The 20,453-nt window shown below is 49.6% G+C and overlaps 1 protein-coding gene across 1 annotated transcript in view; it reads right to left on the reverse strand.

The window, feature by feature from the left end:
- The window catches only part of LOC125306527 (vacuolar protein sorting-associated protein 13B-like), a 341,904-nt gene that overhangs the window by 184,927 nt on the left and 136,524 nt on the right, over positions 1 to 20,453 (reverse strand). The window contains 3 exon segments of the mRNA XM_048261942.1: positions 5,274 to 5,404; positions 17,015 to 17,159; positions 19,692 to 19,819. Coding sequence (XP_048117899.1) covers positions 5,274 to 5,404; positions 17,015 to 17,159; positions 19,692 to 19,819 — 404 coding nt within the window.

Here is a 20,453-nt window from a genome sequence, read left to right on the forward strand (position 1 = left end):
TGAACTGCGCGGTCAGGATGAGACACAGGAAACGGGCCATTGATAGCAAGAGGAAATGAAAGTCACCCCTGAGGAGATCAGGAGGCCAAAACACGCTCCTCCCAGCTCAGAGCCGCTGCACACACACACACACCAGGAGGGGATCAGCGCGGCCCTGACACATGCCATTGTGTTCTCAACGCTCCATACGCAAGCTTCCTGCCACGGCCGAGACGGACTGCTCCCATGCTTCCCAGCATGCATCTGTTGAGGGTGAGGGTGGGGGTCTCACTGCGACGGGGGAAGCTGACGTTCATTAAGGGCTCTCTGTGGTCCAGCTGAAGGCGTTGTGCTGCGTGAGGGCCCACTGACAGTACTGACAACACCACTCAAGTCCCCAGTCACTTCACATCATCACTAAGAGCTCCGTCTGCCCCACCCAAACCACCATCGGCAGCAGCAGAAGCTCCAGCAGCTCCAGAAGCAGCAGCTACTCCATTCTCCTCCAAACCAGAACCACCCACCCGCCCACACTCGGCCCCTCGTTCTTCCCAAACGCCAAACCGCTCCGAGGCCTCCCACGTTCCAAGGGACCGACTGCTTACAGAAGCTGACAAGTACCTATGGCCTTGGCGGCAGAGGTGGCAATCTGGGAAAATAAACGCTGGCGGGTGGCGGCAGGGCCGGTGTTTGTTTCTGCTGCCCGCCCCATTTGCCTTGCCGCGGTGGGTTAATTGCGACTTCTTGATCGGCGTGTTTGTTGACGCATGTCGCCTTCCCCCCGGCCAAACCGCCGAGCAACCACAGCCCTCGGGTCTCTGAGAGGTAGACATCCATCGCAGCTCCACCACTGCTGCCGCGGCTGCTGCTGTTGCACATGGACAGAGTGGCCGCCCCAGGGGCCTCTCGGGTCAGCTTCAACAGCTCTAGAACTGTGAAACACGCCTCCTGGACAGCGCAGCTAGGACTTGGGAATAAGGATGGGAGGGTTGGAGAGATGGTTTTTTTGGGCAGGGGAGAGGGGTGGGATGTAGGGCTCAGTGGCCTGGGCTGAGTGAGGTCATAGGGTTAGATGGGACACCCGTCCACTCCCGGCCCTCCCCTGCTCTCTGGTGCCCTCACTCACTAAACAGCTAATGACAGATCTACTGTTACATCTCCGGGTCCTGATTTAGATCAGGCACCAGCAGAGAGGCCCGTAACGTAACCAGGAGGGAATGTGCTCTCGGTCCGTGAGCTTCGGGGGGATTTGACATTGATTCCTCCATTTACCAAGAGCGAAAAAAAAAAAAGACGTGAAAAGAAAAGCAACTGAGGAGAAGAAAGAAAAAAACAAAAACCAGGCGCATTAAGTTCAAGTGAAGCCCTTAAGCATTTAGTGTCCTTAACGTTTTCTCAAGAGCCACTCGGAGACATAGGGCTCTGTGAAATGCCAGGAAACATAGCATTTTTACATAAGAGCTGCTGCCGTTTCCCATGTCTTCTCTGAGACTCGCTGCACACCCACTCGCCTCAGCGTTTTTGGCACGAGGAGGGAGAATAATGTGTAACCCAAGACACTGGCTGAGCTCCCAACATGGCAGCCCATCAAGATAGCCTTATCAAAAGCCTCGGGAGGAGGAGGAAGAGGAGGAGGAGGAGGAAGGTGGAGGGGCTGTGGGGGCTGTGGGCTGCCCATTTATTTACAAACAAATCAAGAGGAGAAAATGGATTCCCACTGATGCTATACGCCCACTGAGCTGGAGTGGAGGACAAACGAGATGACCTTAATGTTTGACTATTTCTTTGTTTGGCTAACTGGCGGGTCAGATCCTTCTCTGAAAATCTGCATCCTCAACATTCACACATATGCGCTCTGACATGCCAACATTCTTACATCCCCTACCAATATCCATACACCACTATCCCCCTGAGACACATTTTTTTTGTTATTGTGCTATTTTAATAATGATTCATTCTTTCTAACATACTAACGTTGTTGTCCGCCATGTCTTTTTACACTGGTCAGATGGGCCGTCCAGAACATGATGGCTTCCCAGGAGTGCGTTTGGACAAGCTATTCTGGTGAAAATTCAAGCTGTGCTGGATTTGCAAATCATGACAAATTTGAGAGCCTTGCAGATGAAAGGACCAAGGCGGAAACAAAAGGATAGAGAACAGAGAGAGAGAGAGAGAGAGAGAAGAGAGAAATGAAAGAAGGTGAGTGAGAGAAAGAGAAACAGTGAGACAGGTAGATAGATAGAGAGAGGGAATGAGAAAGAGAAAGAGAGAGAGAGAGAAAGGGAGAGAAGGAGAGAGAGAGAGAGGGGACTGGAGGTAGGAGGATGAAGTAATGGGCCTGTGCTAGGCCGCTTCAGCCTGGGGGTCAGATCCTGTTCATGGAAACCATCTGGCCAGCTCCCTCTGAGCCACACCAAGCACAAATGATCTCTCTCTCTCTCCCCCTCTCTCTCTCTCTCCCTCTCTCTCACACACACAGAAGAGAAAAAAAATCCCGATTCATTAATGCATGGCAGCTGCAGGGACCGGCGTGACTTCATTTTTCCATGGCAACGGTCTCTCTGTTGCAGGGGATCCCGTTTCAGTTTTGGTAGCAACGTGCGCCTCTGCCAACGCTGAACACATTCATGTGTTAAATAGAAGGAATTATTGCAGAATTCCTGAAATAGACTCGGCTCCCGCTCACTGGCGATTAGACCGGAGGGCCGGTGACTGCGAGGGCGCCCCACCAGTCAGGGGAGAGCTAGGACCCAGAGAGAGAGAGAGAAAGAAAGAGAGAGAGAGAGAGAGAGAGAAGAAAAAGAAAAAACAGGAGGATGGTGAAAAAAATGAGAAGCGAAGGCTGACCACTGTGGCTGCCCTCCAAGTCAGAGGGCAAGTGCCCATGCGCGCCTGTCCAAGCCGCAATGGCCAAGGTGACAATTACAAGCGGTGGCGTGGCCTAAGCGGGAATGACAGCTACGACCGCCACACCTACGACTGGCGAGGACCATGATGCCATCTGGCTCGGGGGCAATTACACAACAAAAAGAAATAAAATTGAACAAAATCAAATTAAACAAATGTAAAAAAAAAAAAAGTGAAAAAAAATAAATAACGCCAGCAGCACCAGTGTTTCTACACAGCGTTCAGTTCAGGAGGTCAGAGAAAACACAGGCCGGGGCCAGAGCCATGGAGGCTGACACCCAGCACTGGAGCTGGGGGAGCACACAGGGTGTCATGCTGCTGGACGGGGTGCCCAGTGTTAGCTCAGCAGGACTGGTGTGTGTGTGTCTGTGTGTGTGTCTGTGTGTGTGTCTGTGTGTGTGTCTGTGTGTGTGTGCAAAAGAGATTAAATCCTTCGCCTCCTCTCTCATAATAATCTCCTCTATGGCTCTCTTCTGAACTCATGAACTACCATTTAGTGGTGTCAAAGGCCTCGGCTCTCCCCTGCAGAGTGTCCGTGTGTGTGTGTGTGTGTGTGTGTCCGTGTGTCCGTGTGTGTGTGTCTGTGTGCGTGTGTGTGTGTTTTGGGAGCGTAACTGGATCTGTTTCTCTTTGCGTTGCATGTATGGTTTTGCCATTAACCCTGCCTGCGTCTCTATCCTACACGGCTTCAGAGAGCTGCTCTAAGGCTGAGAGACTAGCGCAGCACTTAATAAGGTGACCGGATTGGTCAGGAAGTCCGCTGAAATGAAGGTGCCTTAAACAAACACTTGGTCCTGAGCGTGTGTCGGGGGGGGGTTGGGACTGAGCTGTCCAGCTGAGGTCAGAATGACACCGAGCAGTTTCCTCACGTTTTGGGATGGAGGGTGGAGGTGTAGTCCTGCATAAGGGTGGGGACTGGAAAGAAAGATTTCACAGGAATAAACCTGCCAAGTGTGCTCTTCTACCCAACCATTTCATCACGCACATTACACACTCGCGTGTCTTCTCTCTTCCACTCTTCCACTTTCATAGGCCTCTCTCTCTGTCTCCCTCCCTCCCTCCCTCTTTCTCTGTCTCTCCCTCTCTCTCTCTTTCCTCCTCCTCACATGTGCAAGTGATTGGCGGCTGATAGAGTATCAATTGGGCCGCTGCTCCTGAGAAGGGCTCTTCTAACAATTTACACGACTCTGAGGGACCCCTCTCTGCCCTTGGCACCCCCTGCCTCTGCGTAAGTGGACTCAGCAGCCACGGAATACATTCTCCTGTCCCTCTCACACGAGGAAAAGAGAGAGAGAGAGAGAGAGAGAGAGAGATGGAGATGGAGAGAGAGAGAGAGAGAGAGGGAGAGAGATGAAGGGAGAGAGTCGGTCAAAGAGACACAGCAAAAGAGAGAGTGAGAGAGAGAGAGAGAGAGAGAGAGAGAGACGAAGAGAGGGCGATGGAAAAATATCCTTGTGCCAAATTGGGCCCATGTGCCTGCAAAGTGCGAGCCATTAGGTATGCTGTTTACACCGCACTAAAATAAATGGAGCAGCTTTGTTTGGGGATCTCCAGTGCTCCAGTACCAGCTGTCGACTTTGGGCGGCTTCCACCAGTATGTCATCGGGCCCTGGGCTCCTAATTGCCGCTACATGGTGTGGTCCCGGAACCATGTAGCAGAAAGAAATAATAAAACCGAATCTTCAAAAGCCAGAGAGAGAGAGAGAGAGAGAGAGAGAAGGAGAAGGAGGAGAGGGAGAGCAAGAGAGAGACGTAAAGGAACAGAGACAGAAAGGGGGAGGAGAGAGGACAGGACCACTCCAACATGAACACATATGTGCTTTTTCCTCTGGTGGTGTGCTCTGTTGTGTGTGTGTGTGTGTGTGTGTGTGTGTGTGTGTGTGGAGGGGTATAGGGGGACGTTGTCGGGGACGTCAGCGAGTCTTTATCCCAGTCCTTACCCCTCCCCTGTTCTGATGTGGCCAGGCCTGTCCAAGCCTCCTGGGTGACAATGCCGACAGCCACACACACACACACACACAAAAGGGCCCAGTCAGTTCCCAGCAGCCTTATTAGCAGACGAAGAAGCCGCAGCCGCACACAGGCCACACCACACCACACCACACCACACCACACCACGTCCCAGACGAGCGCCACTCAACCGTGACATACACCCAGGGGTGACGCTAGCACAGCCGACCGCAAGGGCCAGAGGCATGATGGGGGATTGGATGAGAGAGTGACGGAGAGAGAGAGAGAAAGAGAGAGAGAGAGAATGATGGACAGAGAGACACTGAGAGGGAGGAGGAGAGTGACTTGGAGGAAACAGAAGGATGAATGAAGAGATGGAAAGAGAGAGAGAGAGAGAGACAGAGAGAGAGAGAGAGAGAGAGAAAGAGATGAAGCACCTGGAGAGTGAGGCGTTTGACGGCGTCCCACACACAGGCGATGAGCTCCTTCATCCGCTCCTCTGGAGAGGCCCAGGACTCTGCATCCGTCGACGGCATCACCTTCATGGGGATGGACAGGGGCCGGGACTCTGGAAAACACACACACACACACACACACACACACACACACACACACACACACACACACACACACACACACACAAGGATTAGGACAGCACAGAATACATTGCTTTCTGTCCGACAAACATCTGAGTAACAACATCAGATTTAGCTTTATTGGAAAGCCTGTTAAATAATCACCTTAACCTTCAAATGTTAAATACGTTGCAGCAAGTTGAATAAGTTCAGCAGCAAGTTGAGATCTCTGATCTTGCTGTGGTGTGTATGTTGATTTGGGTTCCACTGTGGCAAGTCTGTGTGATGATGACATGGCTGCAGAGTGGAGGGGGGGAGGCCACCGATAGGTATGATGGCACAGGCCAAAAATGCAGCCCGGACCAGCTGTACAAACCTTTCCCTGATAAGACAGACACTGACGAGGCCCACAAATATGTAACCTCAGAATCATCTCAGCGACCGGGCACCGCTGGGAGACTGCTGGGGATGTTAATTCAGTCTGACTGCTTAAGTGATGGAAGCGGCGCTCAAAGACAGGAGGCCTTCACTTCTGATACCTTTTCCATGCTTTCACCTTTTATTGGCACTGCTAAACAGTAAAAGTGTCAAAATGACACATTTCCGCCAGAGAGCCTTCCTCCTGGGGCATTATGCAAGTGTAACCGTTTAGCCGAGACGTTACAGCACTGATCTCAGATCAGCTCCCTGGGCCCTCTTGGTCTGTCTCTATAATAGACCTGCTCTTGTGTTCGGCCATGGTCATGTGAATGGTGTCACCCTATGAGGAATATGTCTCCGAGACTTCAATCAGTCCTTAAGTGAGTAAGTGAGTGAAAGTGTGTGTGTAGAGCAGTTGTATCAAGATCTCTCTCTTTCCCTGACACAACCTCTCTAATCTCTCCCCTCTCCACCTCTCACCCCATTGCACTACTGCCAGACTAACAAACTAGGTGCTCATCTTCCTGGGCCTCACCCACAATAACACAATATAAATATATACCCCAGCAACCCTGCACTCCAGCCACCACTACATGGGCTACACACACACTACAACACACACACACACACAGAGACAGAGAGAGAGAGAGAGACAGACAGGGGGAGAGCAGGCATGGTAAAGCAATCAGGGCCAGGCCTGGGTCCGAGGTGAGCTTGCTGCTGCCTGGTCTCAGCAGAGACATTAAGACATATCCCATGATTTAAAGGTCTGCCTGTGCAGCAGCTAGAGACCCACATTGTCATGAAACCCAGAGTGATGTCACCCATACGGCCCTGAAATAGTTCTCCTCTCACACACACACACACACACACACGTTCACACGCCCACCAAACACTCCATCCAACCCCACGCCACCCCATAGCACACGGACACATATACATCAGCATCACTTTAAATAAAAAAACAGCTATGGCGGTTGTCACGGCAATTGGTCTGTTTCCGTAGCAACAAGCTTGGATACGGTCATCTTAGCAGCAAACAAGGTGTGTGTGTGTGAGGGGGGTGTTCTGTTGCACACAGGTGCGTGTGTGTGTGTGTGTGTGTGTGTGTGTGTGTGTGTGTGTGAGAGAGAGAGTGTGTGTGAGTCAGCATGGACATCTCCAGCCAAGTGCTTACAGGAGAGGACACAGCGGAGAGAGAGAGAGAGAGCAGCTCATGGAACAGTAGGGAGATTCTCACAGGAGTCGAGCCTCCACAGCTGAGCCCCATAGCAAGCTCTGCACTCTCTCTCTCACACACATACACACACACACACACGAGCACGTGAAGACACTAGGTGAACAACACAACATACAGAACGCACGCACACACGCATGCACACCAACACACACAAATACACACACAAACACACACGCGAGCACACACACACGCACACGCACACACACACACATAAAAGTAGATGCATACAGCATTGACCACTGATGTATACACTGTACAAAAACATCTTTTGAAAAGTGCATTACGCATAGTTACCATCTCACACACATGTGACTGCACCCTTGAGGCTTCTCCAACTTCTCATGTGGTGCTACTGTCTAGACAGCGGAGAGGCCTATCCACAGACGAGACACCCTGCGGTGTGTGTGTGTATGTGTGTGTGTGTATGTGTGTGTGTGTGTGTGTGTGTGTGTAATTGGGTGTGCGTGTACTGTATGTGCGTGTGTTTAGGTGAGTGTATATGTGTGTATGTGTTTGTGTATGTGTATGTGAGACAGTGTGTCTCTTTAGGTGAATGTGTGAATGTGCGTGTGTGTGTGTGTGTGTTGTGTGTGTGTGTGTGTGTGTGTGTTTAAGTGTGTGTGTGTGTGTGTGTGTTTAAGTGTGTGTGTGGAAGAAAGGAGTAGCACTCCCAGGGTGGTAATCACTCTGCATGGCAACACCACCCTCTGACATCATCTACCAAAACACATCACCAAAACCCAAAAACCAAAGGCTGCTTCTCCACCATAGGCTCATGCACACCCTCCCACACACACACCACTGAAAAAAAGCCCCCTGCATGAAATCATCGACGCTCACGCCCTGTCATCAGTGCCTGACGTGGCCATGCAGGGGACAGCCAAGCAGCTCTGGTGACCTGTCCCCCACCCGGCCACGGGCACCGGCACCGCCACTGTCCCTCACACGACCCACGCCACCACCCTCTCACCGCCTCACAGGGGAGGACGGCGCGGCGCCAGGTGACAGTAGCGATCGACGCTGAAGGGCTGTCTTTGGGGCTCAATGCCGCAAATCCTTAATAGACGGGAGGAGAGAGAGGAGAGCTGAGGAGAGAGAAAGGGAGAGGAGAAGTGAGAGAGAGAGAGAGAGAGAGAGAGAGAGAGAGAGAGAGAGAGAGACGTAAAGGGACAGAGACATAAGAATCAAAAGAACGAGGTAGGGAGAGGTCGTGCATGTGCGCCCCCGAGACCCAAACGCCCACCAGCCGTCCTCCTGCCAGAGTCACGCAGGGACAGAGAGATGAAGACCAGACCCACGAGGCCACGGCCAAGAAGGGCCTGCTGGAGGGGGCATGTGTATACATGTAAGAGCATGTGTGTGTGTGTGTGTGTGTGTGTGTGTGTGTGTGTGTTTATATGTGTGTGAGTGTGAGTGTGTGTGTTTATATGTGTGTGAGTGTGTGTATGTGAGTGTGTGAGAGTGTGTGTGTGTGTGTGTGCGCGTGAGTGTGTGGGTGTGTGTATGTGAATGTGTGAGAGAGAGTGTGTGTGTGTGTGTGTGTGTGTGTGTGTGTGTGTGTGTGTGTTTATGTGTGGTGGGGTGTGTGTGTGTGGGGCAAGTAAATCCATAGCCTCGCTTCCCTTACCACGAAACACTACCTCTCTGTCAGAACTGATTAATTGGTGACATAATTTGGATGTGGAGAGTAAATCAAAGTGGATGTGTTGATGTATGGCTGGGGTAATTTGGATGGAATTGGCCTCCACTAATGGGGCAGCAGGGAAAGGAGGGAACAAAAAGAGTGAAAACAGGAACAATGGAGAGGGGAGAGAAAGAAAGAAAAGAGAGGAACAGGGAGGGAAAGACGGGCGGAGGAGAAAGCGAACAGAGAGGCATAGCGAGACAGAGGGAGGGAGGGAGAGAAGGAGAGAGAAGGAGGAAGAGAGAGAGAGAACTGGCAGACCATGTTCAGGTGGATGGTGGGTGAGTGCACGGGCATATGAGCAACCACCTGTTTCACTGCATGTCTCATTCCATGAGCTCTACAGACCTCTCTCTCTCTCTCTCTCTCTCTCTCTCTCACCATATGTGCTGTCACTTTCCAGCCATCCGGCTCACTAGAAATTGCATAAACGGCCTCGCTAATGGCGATTATTCACCCTCATTTAAACAGCAAAGTGCCGCATATTTAAAGCCATGTGTCGCCGGCGTTCCAAGCCAGGGACCTCCACCAGCGCAGAGCGTCGGGCACGAGAAGAGACAAACGGCGTCTTAATAAGGGCCTGGTCTTTTGGGCGAGAAACAAATTTGAGGCGCTTTTCTCTGCGGGACCACCAAAACAAGCCCGCAATAAAGCGCCAATAAAGCCACACAGCTTCAACAGAGAAACAAGCGGGGGGAGCTGCACGGGCGACTGGACATCAAAGGTCCGCGTCCGTGTTGTGTTCCTTTCACGACGTCCCGTGAATCCTGTTAAAACGGGAACACCGGCGGGGCGCTAAGCGTTAGCCGGCGTGCCGTTGATTCATTTCTGGCGTCCGCGTTTTTTGAGGGGGTGCTTGTGTGAGCCAGCGGTGAAAAAAAAAAACACTTCTAATTCAGCATGTGCGTCGGCTCTCCTCACCCGCCAGCCCCCTTTTTCCCCGTGTCCCTTCTGGAATGTTCTCTGATACAAGTGGTTTACAATAAAATGAAGTGTTGTGTACTCGGTTGCAGCTGCGCAAAGGGGGCAACAGCCATAGTTGTAGCAACTGACATGGCTATTTGTTTTGGATGCAGGTCGGTGTTTGTTTGAATATTTATCCACCCCCCCCCCCTCCCCATTTGTTATCGGCTCATGGCATCGGCTCACAGAGGGACAGGAGTGGCCAAAATTCAGAGGCAGTTGGACGCGAAGAGGCATTTTCCCATCATGCAAAACACTTGTGTCATGTGTTGAGCTCTTTGGGCCTTATTATCCTCGTCATCATAACCACAGAATAGAAGCTAAAAGGGTCGAACATGACGCCTGGCGTAAACTGTATCTTACTTTTTCTAAAAGTAAATTTCCAAAACGTTGGTGACTATGTCTTACCCTAATATGTCCAATCCCCTGACTGGGTGTGAGTGCTGCTGCTGTTGTGCTGTTGCACAACTCATTAAATCCAAACTGCCTCAATTATACACAGTAAAAATGTGCGGATAAGAATGAGTGCATGTTTTGATGTATTCTATTGTTGCTCCCTTCCTGTGCACACCCACTCTGTGACGAGCATTCAGACACTATCTTGGTGAGGAGCAGACACATCAGACGCTCTCAGCCACTTACGGACCGAAGCATCTGTGGCCAGGCCTAAAATGGCACAGACGCTGTTTCCGAGGGATACGATTTCTAATCTCTTCGCTGGTTTGGGGCCCTGACCAGACGCGGTTTTGGCCTCCGAAGACAGAAAGCGCACGTTTCCACCATGCCACTCGCTGTTGCACATTAACTCGTAAGTCAGCCACTCCTAAATACACATAAACAATCAGGTAGTGAAATGCAAACCATATCTGCAGCCTTTCATAAGCCTCAGTCCGCCACTCCAACCTCAAGCCTATAAAAAGCCTGTTCAGTCGAAGCTTACCAAGCCTCAATAAACCATAAGAGGGGTAAAGTAATACTTTCAATCCACAGAGCGAGCCCTGGCTCTGGATAGCATTTCACTGACTTGACTTGGGCTCATCAAGCCACTGGAAAGAGTAAAAACAGCCTAATCTTTACTGTAAGCCCCCTAACCACAGGCCCGTCTCCCGTGGGGCGGCCGGCTACCTCCGCATACGTGCGCTCGTTTATTGTTTTCTATCTCCGGACCAGCCTTCATTACCTTGATAAATTATTGACATTGCAAGAAAAATTAAACTACACAAATAACTCGTGCCGTGAAAACATTATCCATCGTGCACACTGACAGCAGCCAATAAAAACTGTCTGAGTTCCATCAAGCTACTAGCGAGGAGTGAGAGGGTTTCTGTGAGAGTCCCTGGAGATGGAGTTTTTCCCCCCTCCTTTCCCCTTTCTTTTCCTTCCCTCGTTCACTGCTCCCTCTCTCTCCCCCTTCAGCTTTTCAGACTCCTCCTACGATTTCTTCATCCCCGGCTGAGGAGATGAGGGTCATGAGGTGGGCTGCGATGTTTTGACCCACTGAGGAGCGGAGGGAGGGTCAAGGCGACTGCGGCCCCTCCGAAGCAGGGCTCCGACACCGTCACTGAGTACTGAGTATCTGGTTCGCGGTAAACAAGCGCATTAGCCGTAATCCCATCATCGGAGCGATAAACAGCGCCTTGGAGCAGGGGGAGGCTAACGCGACGTCGACTTCGCCCCGCCCACCCGATGGGCCGGATCAGAGTGCACGTTTCTGCGCTGAAATTGCGAGCGCTTTTTTCTCCGCGCCAATGGCTAATTTTAGGATTGTGCGCGAGGGAGAGCGAGCCAGTGAGGTCATCCCACTGACGGCTGCCCGAACAATGAGAGGATCCAGAGGCTCCTCACTCCCCCCGACAGGTCCGCTGCCAGCATCACTTTCGCTGGGACAATAAAGAAAAATACTTTTGGGCTAGGATTTATTTGCTCCAATTTGTGGTCTGAGTGCTGAAAAAAAAAGTTATTCAAAATATAAATAAATAAAAATACCAACAAAAGAACTTGTTTTCAAAATGTTTCACCCTAAAATGTCTTGTAAAGCAACAAAAGAGCAATCAAAAGCTGAGCAATCTGACACTAATGGATTTGACATCACGGCACACCTACGCCCACAGAGCTCCATTTAGTACTCAAGTCTGATCACTTATCAAGGCCTAAACAGGAAGTGAAGCACCCTGCTGGTTAGGATGCTGCATTACAGCTGGGCCAAGCCTACTGAACAAAGACTCACTGAATTTGAAGGGTGCATATTAAACTCAGAATGCATTTTATTCATCCTGATACACAATAATGTGAATCTGACTAGACAAAGACTCACTGAAGTTCACCAGTGTAAGTGTGCATAATATGCTTAGCGTTTGCCTATCCTCATTCTGAGATCCAGGCATTCATAAATCAAGAAACATATTTGAAATTTGGTAAAAAATATGTGGACTACACATCAAGACATTTAGCACCAAGACTACACATCAAGATATTTAGCGACCTTCTGATTTGGCTAACACACTGCATTTAAAATGTGTGGCTGTCCATGCTGTCTTACACTAGCATCTGTTAGCTTTATTCATAGCACCAACTTGTGCCCCAAGTGCTCCATGCGTGGTAAAACAATTGAAACAGTATAGGCGCAACAAGTGAATGGTAAGCCCCCCAACACCACCGCCCGGCCCCTCAACCCAAGCCAAAACAATCAATGATGTTACCATGACAGACCACAGACTCGGATGATATCACCTGGCATATGGCGGCGGTGTCTGAGTGCATTTGCCTACATACTTGCAGGCACTTCAGAGGGCTGAATATAAAGTCCTTAATGATTAGAGAGGAAGAGTAGCCAGGCTATTTGTGCAGAAGGGAAAAAAGGCAACACTTAACTCTCATTGTACAATAAAAGTGCCAGGCATGCATTCAAAATATCCAATTGGAAGCAGAAATGGACGGAGAAATCCAGCCTGCGCGTTTTCGAGTGGTCTTTTGAACCGTGGACATATTAAAAAGTCTGCCTTTGGTGGAGAGTGGCGCAAACGGTTCAGTCATTTCCCCAGAGTACCGGCTGAAAACGCCAAACATGACATTATCCTTATCATTAATATTTTGAGAGGGAGCTTTTTAAGTCCTCGCGAGTATTATGACTTATCTGTTGAGGGCCAGCGCGCCAGTGAAAGCGATACCCTGGGAAAGCACGAGATAGGGCCTGCTCAGAGCCGGGACCTAGAGACCACAGCGACATGACATCACAGCGCGGCCCGTTTCTTCCCTCCATTTCCACCTGCCAATCACGGGCCTGACGCTCACATCACAACACGCACTGGTGTTACACGCAACGTGTCATGCGTGGGTTCCGCGCAGCGCGGTGAGGCTGTACGGACAGGCAGTGTGAGGGGGCCGCTTTCATAAGCGTCCAAACACGGCCCTCGGAAGGTTAACCCCTGTGACGAGCCCCGCTGTTGGCCGCTTGCCTCTCGGTGCTGGTTCCCACGTGTCACCTCAGCGAGTCCGGGGAACGCATATGTGTTGACTCAAACTGGGAAACAGAGTGGACAGGGTCTCAGCGGTGTTTACATAAACAAAGAAGTAGGCGTGCTGGGAAGAGGCAAAAATGGCATGTAGCCCCCCTCTCCCCAGGAGAAGCCCTACCACAGATAACCCCCCCTGCTAAAAGGCAAAGCCCGTCAAATGCACAGACATTTACTTGGAGCTACATTAAAACAAACAGACTAGGCTACTGACTGTAATGCCAAATTACAATTTAGCAAAAATCACTGTGAAGTCTGTCCAGAGGGAAACCGGAGTGGGCCAGTTAGGGCCTTTACTGACGTGTGTATTAGCTGGCAATTAGCATACTCCCTCCATCAAACATGGCTGAAATAAGGCTTAAGAGCAACCTTCCTTTGCAACGGATCTTCAAAAGCCTAGTCATCCCATGAAATCCTCCTGCAGATCATCGATTCCCATGGCTGGATCATGTGTTTTATTCTTCCGTCACACGGGAAGGAGAAACAACCGCACACACAAACTCAAACACACGACACTACACTGAGCACATATCATGCACAAGGGTCTTAACCTTTAAGCCTCGCGAGGGCATGCACAGGCCATGATATTGCAGAGTCATATCTGTCTTTGTATTTATTTTCACTTCAGCGAGTGCTGCCCAGCATATCAGAGAGACACTATAGGGCTACTATGAGAGTTAGCTTGATTGGCAAATTTGTCAACATTTTCATCAGTGCTGTTAAAGGCTCATCAGGACACACAGGAGAAACAAAATGGGTGAGGGAAGAGAGGAGAGGAGGGGAGGGGAGGGAGAGAAAATCCTTCTGATCCACCCTCAAGCACCATGGGAAAAAGGTAGAGCTCTCATACTATATTCATTACCATCAGCTTAAGCACCGTGAAGTCCGTCACAGAGAAACTGAATACCCCATCGATCACAGGCATAGGGTGGCCTTCCCCGAACGAGTGGGGAAGCAGATCTGTCGGTTTTAAAAGAGCGAGCGGGCGGGCGGGCAGGCGCTCCAGGGTCTGCGGAGTGGCCATCCAATTTGATTTTCTCCCGACTGCGGGAGGCTCATTGTTTCACCTAATGAGAAACACAAGGCCCCTGAAATGCGTTTAGCCTCACTGATTTTTTTCGTTTTTTTGATTGCACTAGGAAACAATTTGTAACTTTTACATCTGTGCCGCCGCGACACGGACTCCTTTTCTGAGGCGGTTTCCGTGTGTTTCCGTACGGCGAGGTGGATGAGGCATTCTCACACACACACACACACACACCTTGGTGACCTTCCGAACCAGAACCAAGCCCAGATCCAGAGCCTGGCCAAGAGGACCCTGCTGGACACAAAAGAGAGATCTACAGGCCCACTGAGTGTTTCCCATGTAGAACTAATCAATGTGAAGGGGTGCACAGGGGAAGCAGAGAGACAAGAAAAAGAAACATTACGCTGGCGCTTAACTATTCAATTTCACACTTACCCTCCATCGCGATGAGAAGGCGTCTTGGGATGCTTGGTTTTAATGAGGCTTGATTTCTGATAAAGAGGCTTGTTCTTCTGGAGACATTTCTACTGGACTGTGTGTTGTGAAAAAAAAAATTGTTGCTGGGAACTGACCTCTTCCCCCTTGGAAAAGATAGGCATTGCTAAGACACAAAGGAGGTTTGTTTGCCAAACAATCTACCTAATGCAGCCTTGTGAAATCCACTGCTTGCTCTTAATAAGTATTTATGTAAAACAAACTTCGAGGCTGGCTGGGTAACAGTAATTGGTATGAAGTGTTCTTTTTCCCTCCACTTACAGTAAATGTTTTGGGGTGCGTGGGCATTATGTTAAATGTTTTCGAGGACAAGTGTTGCAAAAAAAATAAAACTGGTTTATTTTCCGTCCACTCGCATGCAGACGGGCGTCCAAAGGCCTAGCATCTTTTGCGAGTGTCGCTGACACACTGCAGCCTGTTTGGCCCCCGGCCCCCGTGTGCACTGGGAGCCAAGGCAAGCCGACCTGTTTACTGACAGCCCGCTAACGAGAGAAGATCTAAATACGCTCGAGAGAAACGGCGAGTGAGAGAGAGAGAGAGAGAGAGAGAGAGAGAGAGAGAGAGAGAGAGAGAGAGAGAGAGAAAAGAGCAACAACAATTGCTGCCGTGGGATGGAAAAGCCATTAGCCCAAATGGCGTAACAAACAAAGATGGAGAAGAGGAGGGAGGGATGATGAGAGCGCTGGGAAGTGAAACAAGGGGCTAACCTTTTGACTGTTTCTTTTTTGACTCGCTGCGTTTACCATCTGAGTGGAGAGGTCGTTAATGGATCGTTTAGAGCTCGATAACAGTGCTTCATCAAAACAGGGAGCTGAGCAGAACACATTTGAGTGCTTCAACAAGACACACACACACACACACACACACACACACACAATGAGACTCCTTCAGACTTCCCAACTTCACACTGATGTTTGAGGACATCCCAGAAACAATTGCTTACTTTCCCCTGACTACTTGTTGCTGCCATTTATCATCAGACAGAAAAGAAAACAAAATGTGTAAATAGCTTTTTTGGAGAGACCATTGTCTACAACAAAACCCCTCTGGCTCCCAGTCTGTTTCTTGTTTGAGCTTCCAGTTAGAGAAGCAATTTGAAACATTAGAGCGAGCTAGTTAATGTATCTGGGCTCTTTGCTGAGTGGCCGTCCCTGTGTTATGTCATGGGCAGGTCTTAAAAGCCGGGAGTATTACACATCTATTCCTCCTAGGTAGCACAAAGTCCTCAGTGAATCTGAAACTAGTGACCGGCGGCTCTGTGTAATGTCCATCCTCTCATTCCATCCCCTCACTCACACACAAACACACAGACACACGTGACCAGAATTTAAAAAAGGTGGATGTTTTTGGACAAAAAGGAGTAAGAGTAAGTGTGTTTGTAAACAGAGAGCGTCCAGAACTCAACAGAATGAGAACATTGTATGACAGTATGTATGTATGTATGTATGTATGTATGTATGTATGTATGTATGTGTATGTTAGTGAGTGTGGTTGGGCACACTATGTGTTCCGACTCACAGCAACATCATAAGGCTCCAGCATAGGGCTGTGGGAAGCGGAGGGCTGGAAACCTGGCACATTAGCGTGCCCTCACGTTCACCCTCATCCCCACCCAAGGAAAACACCCATCAGACCAGCACACAGAAACTGCATCCCCACACCACCACCAGCTGCACCAGAGCCCCTTCCAATGCACTGCAGCCAACGAGGACACAAGTTCACCAACTCTGACCTTTAAACTCAAATCTCTCCCTCTCGCCTACACCCTCTAGATCTCCATCAATATGTTGGACAGATCAGAGCAGCAGAGTCTGAACTCTGAACTCTATCAGATCATCTTGAGGGTCCTTTAAAGGTAGTAAAGACACTTGATCCCTATCTAATCAGTGGTGATTTTGAACCTTTAAATCCAAGGCTTATTACTTAACATTAACTACAGTGTCAGTCAGCCATTAACTCATACTGAAACCAGACCAGTTCCAAACGCTTCAATAAACTTTCTTCATAAAGAAAACGTTTCTTAATTTCCTGTGCGCAAAGTGAGCCCACATTTTGTACACATATTTAGTTAATACTATTTTGTATGATCATTATAACTGTGAAAGAAATTGAATGAGTCGTGTTGAAAGACAGAGACAATGACACCAGAAACCAATGACACTCCATGGAAGGACTGCCATGTATTACTGCAATGTATTACTGCCATGTATTACTGCCATGTTGATGCTCAAGTATGGGAGCAGAGTGTGTGAGGGAGAGTACCTGTGACGGTCTTGGTTTTGACGGGGCTGCTGGCGTAGTCCGAGGCCTGGTTGGAGGGTGGCTTGGCGTAAGGTGCACTCCCCATCGACACCTCGTCCTCCCGCCGCTTGGACCCCGCCATCACCACAGGAGGCACACCCTGCGTCTGCATTGACATCCAAATAAAAAAGTCAGTTCACACACACACACGTCATTCTCTGCGTGCAGTGCACCAAAACAGGGGTGTGTAATGACAATGAAACAATGACTCTGAGGTTAAAGAGATGACGCTCTACTTCGAGGGGGTTTCCATTTAGGTTTCATGTTGTGTAGTGCAACTATGGCACTTGTTCATGTTACTAAGTGTTGTGTGTATATGGAGACTGAAGTGAGTCAGTACACAGTCTTGACTTTGCCCTTAGGTTTGTGTTTGTGTCGCCTCGGTTTAGGCGGTTATGTCCATGTATTTATGAAATGGACTGTGCTTCTATTGAGGGAAATGGGCTTGTGTGTCTTAAGTTGAGCTTGCTTGCTGAAGTAGACCTCTGAGGTCATGACATCAGTCCTGCCTGAGTGATGAGGTGGAGGCTAGGACTGTTGGTCAGAGAGAGGCAAGCGGATTGGCTGACTGGCTTGGCCTGCTGGAGATCTGATTGGCTGACTGACTGGGCTACTCTTTTAGCCACTTCCATGAGCAGTATTATGTGGAATGAAGGGAGAGCAGGGAGGAGAATACGCTTCCAAGAGCAACACGGGGGCCAGGGGCCAGCACTGATGGGTGGCCTTACACACACACACACACACACGCACACACACGCACACACACGCGCACACGCACACACACTCACACACTCACACACTCACACACTCACACACTCACACACTCACACACACACACACACACACACACACACACACACACACACACACACACACACACACACACGCACACACACACGCACGCGTGGAAAAGAGCCTTGGCATCTCCTCCAAGAACACTACAGCTGCATGGAGCAAAGGCCAAACGCCTACTAGAGAATATGCACTCACATACAGTACAAACAGACAACCACACACAGAAAAAAAACACACACACACACACACACACACACAAACACAAAACACACACAAAACACACAAAACATACAAAACACACAGAGTGGAAAAAGAAGCTACGCCACACAGTAATGAAATACTGTAAAAGCTAATTGCTAAACATCCCCCAGTCCCTCCAACTTCAACGCTGACAAATACTTGGAAGATTAGCTAAAAAGATTAATTTCACTCAGAAGTTTGCACATGTTCAAAAATAGCCCGAGTTCTAAAAAGAGCTCATGTTTTTCCTTCTTATTAAGGGAAAGGAAAAATCTCTGCTTGAACACCAGCATGAAATGACATGACTAAATATGTCACCCTGAATATCCTGGAGAAAGAAAAAAACAAAACATTAACACTTCAGACCAGAGCAGGTCAACAGCGGCGTTGTGTAAAAACGTACACGAGTTGAGATGATACGATCTTATGAATGGTCTTGGTCTTCGCAAATGAAAGGAAAATGAACAATGAAGTCTACCTACAAAAGAGCGTTGCCTGTTTAGCGTCAGGCTATTCGACACTCTGTAATGTGCTCAGTGTGGGAAGAGAGTGGCTGAACTCAAGCCGCAGCTTTTCTGTCCAGCTCGAGGTGAACACGCAGGTCCAACAGGACCGTTCCCATAGGGATCCGCTGACCCTAGGTCGGTTTAAATGTGCGCCGTTTTCTCCACTTCTGTCCTTCAAACTGGACGGCCTCCACTGACCCTCGGCCTGCTTAACGTCCTTCAGCTGAGGGGCTTATCTGACAGACAGAGGCCTTGGCTGAGGGAGGGATGGAGGGGTTGGGGGTGTGTGGGGGTAGGTGTGGACGCACCAGAGTGAGTGGGGGAGAGGGAACGAAACATAGCGAGAGAGAGAGAGTGATAGAGAGATAGACAGACAGAAAGAGACAGGCAGAAATATACAGTGACAAAAAGATGGAGAAAAAGACAGATGAACAGAGAGAGAGAGAAAGTGAATGTGTGTGTGAATGTGTGTGTGTGTGTGTGTGTGTGTGTGTGTGTGTGTGTGTGTGTGTGTGTGTGTGTGTGTGTGTCCTTCCCCGAGAGCCACTGACCTGCTCAGACTGCAGTAATTGCAGCAGCCTCTCGGCCTTCAGCTCTGCGCTACACTACACGGAGACGCAATGGAAAAATGGAGCCCTGCCTCCAGCTATGAGGAGAGGGGGTCTGGTTTGAGGTGAAGTTACGAGGAGACCTCGCCAGCCAAACAAACACACATGTAAGAGGTTCTGACAGCTCCGATGATGTGCAGTGAAATATAGCTCAATATTGACTCAGAGCAAGGTAAAAGGCCAAGGTAAATGCTCCACTTAGTTAACTAATCAGCATGACAAAATGCACAGCATGGCATTCATTTATGCTTTGTGCTGTCTGACCGTGTATGTACACACTGTACCAGTCACAGTTTTCAGTACATGTACATCACGCATGTTTTGAGGGAGAAGGGGCTTGTGGATTGTATGTTTGTGGATTTCAAAAACGTTTGTGTCAGCATCACATACAACACATACAACACACACACACATACAACACACACACATACACACAAACACACACACACACACAGTTTTAGAACCTCAAGTGACTGTGCAGTGGCGTACCTGTTGCTGCTGCTGCTGCTGCTGCTGCTGCCTGCCGCTCCCTCTCGGAGGCTGGTACAGAAGCCATGTGCAGAACACCGGGTCCACATTCACTGCTACGCCCTGCACGCTGACCAGCAGCACAGCACCTGCAAATACAGTACACACACACACACACACATGTTAGGACAATCTCAGAGCCCATTGCGATGGCTTATTTGGGGTTCACTGGAGCCTTTCCTTACGGCCATGCATTGTTGCGTTTGGCGTGGCCCCCGTTGGGCCGGTGGATTTACGAGCGCGTGTGGGCAGGGCACCCCGGCAGCCAGCGCGGGCCCCCGGCCAAAACACACTGCTCCATGGCTGGACACGTCACCTCAATTATTCTAATGGGGGCACGAGGACACAGTGGGGCCAAAATAGCCCCTCTATTACACCAGAAGACTACCACACATGTTTACAAGGACGCTGTGTAAATCAGGCACAGAGCACGGGAGTCCTTTGGTCTTTCAAGTTCATTGTAGTCCAAATAATGCATCGTTAACTACAAAGGAGTCTAGGGAGACCGCAAGGAATTGAGTACCCTTAAAATCAGGAGCCCATTGTAAATTTCTGCTGTAAACGTCAGCTGTAAAAAGGGAATGCATTTAGGAACATACACTGTGTGCAGTTTCTCTCCCACTACCCTCTCTCTCACACAAAACACAAGCACATCATCTCTCTTTCTCTCTCTGTCTGATCACACACACACACACACACACACACACACACACACACACACAC

This window comes from Alosa alosa, chromosome 13 (assembly GCF_017589495.1).
Source record: "Alosa alosa isolate M-15738 ecotype Scorff River chromosome 13, AALO_Geno_1.1, whole genome shotgun sequence".
In the NCBI taxonomy this organism is placed as follows: domain Eukaryota; kingdom Metazoa; phylum Chordata; class Actinopteri; order Clupeiformes; family Clupeidae; genus Alosa; species Alosa alosa.